Source organism: Penicillium verrucosum (genome assembly GCF_028828655.1).
Source record: "Penicillium verrucosum strain IBT 35672 chromosome Unknown utg000002l_segment0_segment0, whole genome shotgun sequence".
In the NCBI taxonomy this organism is placed as follows: Eukaryota; Fungi; Ascomycota; class Eurotiomycetes; order Eurotiales; family Aspergillaceae; genus Penicillium; species Penicillium verrucosum.
In genome coordinates, this window is record NW_026643211.1 from 4,687,062 (window position 1) to 4,697,939 (window position 10,878).

Here is a 10,878-nt window from a genome sequence, read left to right on the forward strand (position 1 = left end):
TTGTCAATACTCATCTGCTTCCATACGGAGAGGTATACATGAACTTCACTGCCTGGTTAAGATACAAGGCTTGGAAATAATCAGATAGAAGAATACATACACAACAAGATGGCTTTGAATGTGGATTTCAACGCGTTGAAGGCGCGGACCATGGGGTCTGGGGCCGACGAGGAAGCTGTGACAGTCGATACAAGAGGTTTGATCTCGAAAGTGCTTGCTCGATATTCCGGGAAATGGTAAGAAATGGTTGTTCTTCTATCTTGAGATCCAAATATTAACCTACTTTTGTTGTGACCAGGACGGTCCTCCGAGAAATGATCCAAAACGCCGCCGATGCCTCTGCAACGAAGGTTACGATAAAGTTTGAGACTCTTCCATCGACCACAGTACCGTCACCTTTATCAAGTGATCCCACCGCACATCTAAAACATACCATCACCAACCACACTCTTCGACGTGTTCTGATCTCAAACAATGGCGCTGCATTCAGTGAAAAGGATTGGGGAAGATTGAAGCGCATCGCAGACGGAAATCCAGATGAAACTAAGATTGGCGCATTTGGAGTGGGCTTTTACAGTGTTTTCGATGATTGCGAGGAGCCGTTTGTGTCTTCCGGTAACCAAGCTATGGCCTTCTACTGGAAAGGGAATGCGTTGTTTACCCGTCGACTGGACCTCGGCGACGCCGCAAGTCAAGACACCACTTTTGTTCTGGACTACCGCAATGATTCTTCCCCAGTCCCATCGTTGCTGCAGCTCTGTCAATTTTTGTCGAGCAGTCTGACGTTTGTCTCATTGCAAGAGATTGAACTCTGGTTGGATGATTGGAACCTTCTGCGGCTATCAAAAAAGACGGCTCCCAGTGTCGATGTCCCCATTCCGAGAGACATTGACACTAGGACTACAGAAGGTTTGATGAAAATTGTCAATGTCACTCGGGAAATTGCGCAGGTCGACGCTTCATGGATGCGAATTGTGGAATGGAATCCCAATGCGAGCTTGTTCCGCCTTGATAATCTTCGAGATACAACCAGTTCGCTAAAGACTTTCTTCTCTAAGTTCACGCAAGGTACACCCGAGAAACAATCTAACGCCCAGGACCCGGAACCCGAGCGCCAGGAAGACTCAGGAAACATGAATACTATGCTCACAGCGTCGGTCTTTTTGCATATCAATACGGCATCGCTCCAACCATCTATTAGTAGAGATCTGAGCAAAGAATTAGAACGAGCTACTCGGAAACCTCCGCCTAAGAAAGCAACCCTCGCAATCCTGACACCTTCTTACGATGCCAACATGTCCACCGGAACGTCCTCGTCGCAGTCAGAAGTTCTTTCATCAATCTTACCCTCGAAAGGTGGAAGAGTCTTTATTGGTTTCCCTACACAACAGACGACTGGCTTGAATGCCCACGTCTCTGCTCCATCTGTCATCCCCACTGTGGAGCGAGAGAGCATAGATTTAAACACTCGGTACATCAGCAAATGGAATCTCGAGATGTTGCGGGCAGTTGGAATTGTTTGTCGAATTGCTTGGTCTGCAGAGATGGCTGCCATAAAATCGAAACTCGCATCTAGAGTTGGACCATCGCGTACATCTAAGATTCGAAAAGAAGACATTGTGGATGTACTGCCAGAGGCTATTCATACTGCAAATCAATTTGCATTCCGTGAATCTACCCCATCTTCTGTTTTGGGACAGACGATCGAAGATGCATTCTGGATGTGCAACAAGAATGCCTCCATCGAGGTCCTTTCCACCTGTGGTGTCATCCCGAGTCATCAAACACGCATCGCACCCAAAGATCTCAGCTTCATGGATACTATTCCTGCTTTGCCTGAGGAGTTTGTTCAGGGCGCCAAAGACTTTGTCAAACGGCTGACCGACTTCGGGTTGGTCACAGAAGTAACGGTATCAGATATCAAGCGTGAATTAGAGTCGAATACCTTGCGATCCAACCAAGTCCTTGAATTTATCTCATGGCTTGGCCGTAAAGCAACCGCTGGCCAGCTTGATAGGTCTTCGGTCCAGAGTCTACTACGTGTAGCAGTGGCTAATGACGAGGACAAAGAAGGAGTTCCCACTCGTTTGATTATCTTTGCGGACATCACCTGCTTTTTGAACCCTCAGCGCATTCCAGCTGAACTGCCCATACCACCCAGTGTGATGCCTTTCAGGTTCACCAAGTCGTTGGACAAGCATCAACTGGAGGCACTTGGCTGGGTCGAGCTGCAAATTGTTTCATGGCTTAGCTGGATCGTCAAAAATTGCGGAGACCGCAATATTTTCTCAATAGATCAAGATATCACGCAGTCCGCAACCTTTGCGGCCCAGATATTGCCTGTCTTGTCAAAGCAGTGGGAAACTCTAAGTCAAACCTCTAAACAAAGTATTGTCGCAAAACTTCAACCCCAGACTGTGATCCCTACAAAGCTTGGGATGAGGCAACCTGGGCAGACATATTTTGCTTCTGTGCGTCTCTTTGACGACCTGCCTGTGGTTCATGGCCTGAATGGCGTCAAGGAGAAAATCTTGGTCCAGCTTGGAGTTCGCAAAACCGTGGAGCTTGGTGTGATTTTTGATCGTCTGATTAATACCCCGGTCTCTAGTGATGTGAAAGGTCCTGTGTCTAGGAAATGGAGTCACGTTGATCTTATCCGATACCTCGCCTCTGTACGAGAGGACATCCCTGCGAGCGACATCCAGAGACTAAAGGGGACCAGCATCTGCACTGCCGAAGGTGGAAGTGGCACCGAAGTTACACGTCACAAGATCTCCGAGCTTTATGAGCCGAAGGATACACTTCGAGCTCTCGGCTTACCGATTATTGAATGGCCAGGTAATTACAGCAGCAACAGCAATGAGGGTAAATTCCTTGCGATGATGGGGCTTAAGAGTTACCCACCAGCCGTTGAACTCGTTATGCTCATGTCAGCCGGGAGCACAGCGAAAGATAGCCGAGCAAGCAAGGCTCTGTCATATTTCCTCGGCGAGTATTACACAAATGATTATGTTTCGTTTGAGATCAGCGCGGTGACAGTGCCATTCCTCCCCATTGAGGGATCTGATAGCTTAGGCGCTCCGAAGCAGTGCTTTACCGATCAAGGTGCTGCCTTATTCGGGTTCAAACTTCTCAGAAACAATCTCCACCCCCATGCCTCCAGGCTGGGAGTCAAGGCCCATCCCCCCATGACGGACTGTCTTCAAGTCCTTGCGAAGCAGCCCCCAACCAACCAGAGGGATGCGCGAATTGTGTTTAAATACCTGGCAGGAAGGGTGGCCGATCTAAGACAGCAGGATATAAACCGCATTAGCCAGACTCCTATTATCCCAATCCCAATCCACGAGCGATCAGAAAAAGGAGCCAAATACCGGCTTGTGGCCCCTAGGCTGTGCTATCTTGGAGACGGGGAGGACTACAGGAACATATTTGACTTTGTCAATTTCGGACAGGAGGCGAATCTCTTCCTGATGGCCATCGGCTCAAAACAGGAACCAACTAAGATTGAAATTGCACGGATGCTGGTCAAGGAGCCCGCACGCATATCTGCTGCATTCCAAAGTTCCGAGAAATACCTCATGCTTCTTAGAACCCTCGCAGAGGTGCTCCCAATGCTGAAGAAGGATAGGGATCTTTTTGCTGAGATGCAGAGAGCAAGATTCCTTCTTGCCAGTCGAGACATCCCACCCACTGCATCAGAGCATGGTGGCAAAGAAAAGTCGTCTGTGAAGGAATTCCATGACGAGGAGGACGATATGGATATCAAAGAATGGAGTCTCGCCTCTGCCAAGGACATTATCGTGGTAGACGATTTCCAAAGTTTCAATCTCTTCAAAGAACATATCTTCGCTGCGCCACAAGAAGAGGCATTGGAGGACTTCTACACTGCTCTTGGGGCTATACCCTTAAGTGAAATTGTTGAAGAACAAGCCCGAATTGGAAACGTCGCCCCTGATCAAACTCCGGCATACAAACTGGAGAAGTTGATCCTAGAGCGTACGCGACTTTTCTTGCATGATCAACCTGCAGACTATGTTCTACATGGATCCCGATGGCTGGAGGATTCCTTCAAAGTCCATGTTGTTACTTCGATCAGTCTTACGAGATCGCTGAAGGGACGAAAGGTGTCGCATACGCAGAAGAAAAATGCAATTGTCGCACAGCTGGCCTCGGGCGTGAGCATGTGCATATGCCCGGATCGATACGACCTTTACGAGATCAGTCAGTCCTTGGTGCAGTTGCTTTTGAAGCGACCGAAGCTACACTCGACACTCACATTGGAAATGCTGTTGAAGACCGATCTCTTAGAACTCCGGGCTCGAGGTTACAACGTGGAACGTATTCTACGACAAAAAGCCCAAGAAGCTCGGATCGCGGAGGATAAGCGCCAAAAACAGGTAGAGCAGGAGAGGCGGGTCTTGCAGGATAGAGAAGCTGCCTGGGCTGCTGGTCAAGCCCAGCGTGACTCTCAGCGGGCTGATGAAGAGAGCGCTGAGGCACAGGCGCAGCACTCGATGCCTGGCGTTTTCCCGGAGTCACCGAAAAATGACAAGAACTTGCCGGAAGAACCACATGTCGCTCCTCCACAGAGAATACCGATGCAACGCATGTTCGCCAATCTGTCGAAACGGTTTGGCTTATCTGGCTCGAACCCCGGCACAGAAGCAGAATCCAGTTCTTTGCTTCCTGGGTCTTCCACACCTCCGCCGCCGCCTTACTCCCCTAATGACCCTCAGACTCAACAAAAACGCCCCGAGCAATCTGTAAACGCCAATTCACCGCACCGATTGAACTCTGAGCTTCTCTCCGCCGTCCAAGCGTGCCGCCCTCACGGATCCTCTGACGTGTACAGTCGCCCAGAGACAAACCAAATCCAGGAAAGCAAGTCCTACTGTGATGAGCGACCTAGTCACGACCTGGAATTCGTCGCCACACTGCCTAGCAGTGGCGTGAACGTCCTCTTCACAAAGGCAGTCACCGAGCGAACTGCATTCCTCTCGAAAAACCGCATCGGCTTTAACCTCTTTGCTTCGATTCTCCTTGACTGTGGGACGATCTTCTCGATGCGGGCCGACAGCCTGACCATCTTCTATGACCCAGGCGGCAAGACGATCGCATTCAACCGCGGAGGCAGTATTTTCTGCAACTACTTTTACTTCCAGTCTTTGCAGGAGCAGGAGCTACTCAAGAGCGCAACCCCAGACCGCGCTGATGCTATTGTTTATTGGTGGGTGATTCTGTGCCATGAGCTCGCACACAACTTGGTTGGAGATCACAGTTCGGCGCATAGTTACTATACGGAAGGCTTTGTGGCGCAGTATTTCCCTAAGGTTGCTGTCAAGCTCGCTTCGCTGCAGGTGCCAGCCCCAACCCCAACCCCAGCTCCTCAATCTGGATAGTCTTCATGTTTTGACTTGTTGGATACGCTCTACCCTCTGTGTTTGCATGTAAAGTGCATTAGCCTTGCTAGCAATTTCCGGTTGTTTTTTTTTTTGGGGTTCAAATATGTAGATGTGACAGTTCTTCCAATGATATATCATGTAAAAAGAAATTTCAGTAAAAAGCAATGTGTCTATGATCTGGTGACGCCTTATCTTCTAGAATTTTCATACTCGTCTACCAAACACTAACTAATGGTTATATATATTGCTACGGATATGGCCACAACTTGACAGGTACCATGCACTCTTTAGTCATTTATTCCTCGTTCTCGGTAGTCTGACGTTTCCTAACTCTTTTTAGCTAGCGTTATGCGCTGTCTCATCAATGTCCATACAGGTAGGATGAGTTATGTACTCCGTATAGGTCTAACTTCGGGGCTATATATACTTCTTCCACGTTAAGGGGCTAAAAAAGAAGCACTATATGATATATTACATTAGTCTTTACACCGACATTTTACTATTTGAGGTCTTCAGAATAAATACTCCGTGATCTTAGATCTTATTCTCCTAAAAAGTTCTTATATCAAAATCCACCCTCCTCCCATTGCCACATCGGTGAAAGTCCTTCCGTTAGTACCCGCTTTTGACCTTCCAATTTATCTTCAACCTTAATCTTCTTTTTTTTTCTTCCTTGAGTCAACGACAATGCATTGTTAGTTCACTTGCATCTCTGATTGTACAGTCAATATCGTCATCTGGAAGCTATACTTCTGAAGTTCTTTTTATTCTATTTTCCTCATTGGCGCATATTTGGAGCATATTGCCACTCTCCGATCTCGTCCCATCAGATAAGCGGCAAACTCATTCCGAGTACTTAATTCAAGCCTAAAAATTGGAGATGAGCTTTGATCTCCTGTATTCCATTTGATCTCAAATATTGTTCCGAGATCGTCGGAATTCTCCGATACACTCCGCCATCGAATGCAAACGTCAGCATGGCACCAATGCTAGGTGATTGGGATGCCCCAAACAATGAACAAACAGTACCACAACTTGACCCCGGCTCTTCCACTAAGAGCATCCTTTATGTTGATGCCTATGATTCATTCTCCTACAATGTTGTTGCTATGCTGGAGGAGACCCTGGAGGTCAAAGTCACAGTAATGACCATCGATTCAGAATGGCCTGATTCCAATATGAACGAGTTCCTCCAGCACTACGAAGCTGTCGTTCTAGGACCAGGACCAGGAGACCCCAACGTGCCCACTGATGTCGGTATCATGAGAGACATCTGGAGCCTTCACGACTCAGATCTCCTTCCTGTTTTTGGTATCTGTCTGGGTTTTCAAAGCCTTTGCCTTCACAATGGCGTTCCTATCGAGCGACTCCCATACCCGATTCATGGCCAGATCCACAAGATTTCTACGTCAGCGAAGGATATCTTTGAACATCTACCGGAAGTAGAGGTGACGCTTTACCACTCACTCTATGCCAACTCGGCTTCTTCAGCATCACCCGATTTGGAATATTTGGCTTGGTTGTCTCTAAAGGGTCCAAATGTACAGATACCCATGGCAGTTCGCCATCTTAAGAAGCCATTCTGGGGTGTACAGTTCCACCCGGAGTCCTGCAAATCAGAAATCAATGCCTGCAAAGCACTTCTCCGAAACTGGTGGAGGATGGCTCTTGGATATAACAAAATTGTTGGGCGTGGGGGATATTGTTCCCTTCCCAGCACAGTTATCAGCCCCATGACAGCTCCCAGTCCATTCCCTGATGCTGCTTATGAAATGCTCAACTGGAGCAAGTCAACCTCGAAAATTTCGGCTTCCCGGTCCCTTGACCGGCCTGACTTGACCGCAGAGGCTATAAGCGAAGTGTTCAATAAACCAGGCTCGCCATCAGTCCTTTTCCAATCCAACGGCCAATACAACATCGCCTCGGTGCCAAGTCCTGGCTCATGGCGGTTTGAATACAACGTCGAGACACATAAACTTCGATTATTCCAGCTGGATGGCGACTGCAAAGCGGTGGAGAGCTATATTACTGTTGCTCAATTGTGGGATGCCTTACGGTATTTGATGGAAATGAAGAAGGTTGATTCAGGGAACTCTCAGGTGCCATTCTGGGGTGGCTTCCTGGGTTATCTCTCCTACGAACTTGGTCTCACTTGTCTTCCCCACCCAGGCCATGCACAGGCTTCTGAGCCACCAAAGCCCACCAGCACCGATAAATCATCTGATTCTTCCTTTGTGGATCCACCCGATGTCAGCCTTCTGTGGTGTGAAAGAAGTATCGTCGTTGACAATACTACTGGCGCCGTTGTTATTCAATCAACTCGCAATGATGATGCGGGTTGGCTTGATGAGACACTGCAGCAGCTGCAAAAATTCTCGGATAGTGGCCATAACACATCTGCAGATCGGGGCTTGGATTCAATTCTCCGGGAAAGCAAAATTCAGTTCCCCGAGGAGAATGTGTACAAACGGCAAATCGAGACATGCCAAGCCGAGCTGGAAGCAGGTGAATCTTATGAACTATGTCTAACCTCTGAGACATCGATTACCTTGCCAGTTCCAGAACTGGAGTCGGATCGGTTGGTGTTCCCCTGGAAGCTGTTCAGGCGGCTCAAAACATACAATCCAGCTGCATTCAGCGCTTTCGCGGATCTGGGAGACACAAAGATTGCCAGCAGCAGTCCAGAGTGCTTCCTCAACTGGGACCGTGAATCGACACTGGAGATGAAGCCAATGAAAGGCACAGTCCGAAAATCACCAGGCATGACCATGGAGAAGGCCTGTGAGATCCTCGGCTCCACAAAGGAGATGGCCGAGAACCTGATGATCGCGGACTTGATCCGCCACGATCTGTACGGGATCTGCGGGTCAGGTGGCGTCCATGTGGAGAAGCTGCTCGAAGTCGCAGATTACGGCCGAGTCTACTCAATGATCACCCACATCAAGGGCAAGATCCGCCCCAACCATCCTGGTTTCGCTGTGCGACATATGTCCCAGCTGAATACCCCCAACATGTCCGTTCACGGCCTGACCACCCTCCAGAGGTGCCTCCCACCGGGTTCCATGACTGGTGCACCCAAGGAACGCTCTTGTATGCATCTTCGCACGATTGAGAATCGCAAGCGTAGCATCTACTCCGGTGTGATGGGCTTCCTGGACCTTGGTGGAGGTGGAAGTTTCTCGGTTTTGATCCGCTCGGCATTCACTTGTTATGGCGGTCGAGACTACACCGAGAATAAACAGCAGACCTGGCGAATCGGTGCCGGGGGTGCTATCACCACACTCAGCACCGCGGAGGGCGAATGGGATGAGATGTTGACCAAACTGCGTGTAGTTTGCAACGTCTTCAAGCCGCTCAATGCAGGCGAGGATTAAGATTCTTAATTGCTATGTACAGTTTTGATTTTTGCCCATTCTGACAGTTATGCTTGATCCCATCATGATCCACACTTTCCTTTGCTTTCAACATCCGGATCCATGCGTTGGGATAGTGATTCGATTCAACATTCAGCGTTGGCGTTGGCGTTGGCGTTTCGGTTCGCATTTTGCTATTGTATTAGTATCTTTGATTTGTCTATAAGCCCATTCAACATATAGAATTTAGAAATACAGATATTCATCACTCTCTTAACTGAATCTTCGCCGTCGTCATCGTATTCTGTCAAGATGCAAACAAAACAAACATCATTTTCTCCGCAGCTTCAACTTCCGAGCTGCTTCTTTCCTTTCAACTTCTTTCGCAATTTTCAAAAATAAAAGCTTGTCACGACCTTCGATAGACCGGAGCCGACTCAGTCTATCATTCCAGAGTCGCAAATGGCGAGCCAAGATGCCTCAATGGAGGAGATCCTCTGGCGGTCTCCCCCGCACGTCCAGATGATGGGGGATTCCTTCATTCCAACAATAGTGAGTTGCACACCTTACCACACCTGGGATTGAGCTTAATTGTCTCGTCAATTAGTTTTGTTTTACTTTGCCGAATCCCCTTTCTTTGATTCGACCTCCAACAACGCCTCTCTCGCCATCCAAGCGAACTACAACGATGCCTTCCGTCATTTCGTCGAGACGCGCGAAGCGTTCGAAGCCAGACTGAAAACAATGCAGGGTCTGGAGTTTATCGTGTCATATGACCCCCTCCAAGCAGCCGCACAGACAGACAACCGCTTCGCTCACGAGCCATCCAACATCTGGGTGATCCGCAAGCAGAACCGGCGGAAGAGGAGCGGCATGGACGACGAGGTGACCGTGATATCTACATACTTCATTGTCGGTGACTGCATCTACATGGCTCCTTCAGTTGCGAGTGTAGTGGGCAACCGAATTGTATGTGTCCTCTCAGAATTCACCAACTGCTCTGAGACAACTAATCTAATAATTCCTCCGCCCGAAGCTATCGGCTGTCACATCCCTAACGCAGCTCATGAAATCCGCCGCGACATTACCAACATTCACCGCCTCACATGGACATACCTATTTACCACCAGGAGTTCGCAGCAAAGAAGGCGCCGGAACCAGCCAGGCTTCCCAAAGCAAAGAAGCAACACCCATGCCAGACGTATCCTTCCCAACTACCGAATTCTCTCAATCGACCAGCAAATCAAGCCTGGGCGGCTCAACGGCAAGCTCCAATTATCAAGATACGCGCAGTCTAGCCGAATCATTCAGTCTGCTCACGCGCTACGGTGACGAATTCATGGACGAAAGTCCCCTCGTCGGTGAACCGGGCTCGTTCATCCTATCACGTACTGGTGGTGAGCCTACCGGCTCGGCTGTCAAGGGTGCGCCGAAAGTCGCTGTTAATGCGGCGCCGACTGGTACGCCTTCTGCTCTGCCTGTTAGGGCGTCGACGCCGCAGGTCCGCGTCGATACTCCCGGTAAGGTTTCTGAAAAGAGTTCGCCGCCTAGCTCTACTGGTGATAGGGGGAAGAAGAAGAAGAGCCGGATTGTTAGCTGAGTTGGATTTTTGATACCCTGTTGTTTTTTGCATCTCTGGGCGTTTGGGGTTGGGCATAGCATTTATGGGTATCTAGGAGCTGGTTATCAGCTATTTAACATATGTGATCTTAGCCTGATTATCATTGGGTTCTGATTTATTAACTCTTTGAGCATTTAAACGCCGTAGCTCATCTTTCTATTTTCTGGACCATGGAGTCCTCGAGCTGGTCTTCCCAGCTCTTTCTTTGCAACAACCAACATCTTAGAAACAGTTGCATTTCCCCTTAACGGATGTTCAGCTTCTTCATAACTGGGCGGACCATATGGGAGTATTTAATATAGAGACGCAGAAAGAAAAGAAGGGAGAGGGAGACATCGAAAATGAAAGACGAGTATCGAAATTAAGACAGTGTGTGCTAGGGTCTTATAAACAAAAGACTCCACTATATTTGATCACTGTCATTATGGGCTCTGCATTGTGATTGAGCACAATCTGATAATACCAAAAGAAGGGTATCAAGGTATTCCACGGTTATAGTCCT

General features: G+C 48.6%; 3 protein-coding genes across 3 annotated transcripts; all 3 read left to right on the top strand.

The window, feature by feature from the left end:
• Positions 1 to 108: 108 nt before the first annotated feature.
• N7516_007378 (histidine kinase-like ATPase domain-containing protein) lies at positions 109 to 5,399 on the top strand (the record flags this gene model as incomplete). Its single annotated transcript, XM_057220098.1, has 2 exons — positions 109 to 236; positions 299 to 5,399. The coding sequence occupies 2 exons, from the start codon at positions 109 to 111 to the stop codon at positions 5,397 to 5,399; spliced, it is 5,229 nt and encodes a 1,742-aa protein (XP_057074189.1).
• A 980-nt stretch (positions 5,400 to 6,379) lies between these two features.
• Positions 6,380 to 8,776, top strand: pabA (aminodeoxychorismate synthase pabA; the record flags this gene model as incomplete). The annotated part of the gene is made up of 1 exon (XM_057220099.1): positions 6,380 to 8,776. The coding sequence occupies one exon, from the start codon at positions 6,380 to 6,382 to the stop codon at positions 8,774 to 8,776; it is 2,397 nt and encodes a 798-aa protein (XP_057074190.1).
• A 441-nt stretch (positions 8,777 to 9,217) lies between these two features.
• On the top strand, positions 9,218 to 10,355 carry med6 (mediator complex subunit MED6; the record flags this gene model as incomplete). The annotated part of the gene is made up of 3 exons (XM_057220100.1): positions 9,218 to 9,311; positions 9,363 to 9,724; positions 9,792 to 10,355. The coding sequence occupies 3 exons, from the start codon at positions 9,218 to 9,220 to the stop codon at positions 10,353 to 10,355; spliced, it is 1,020 nt and encodes a 339-aa protein (XP_057074191.1).
• Positions 10,356 to 10,878: the final 523 nt, after the last annotated feature.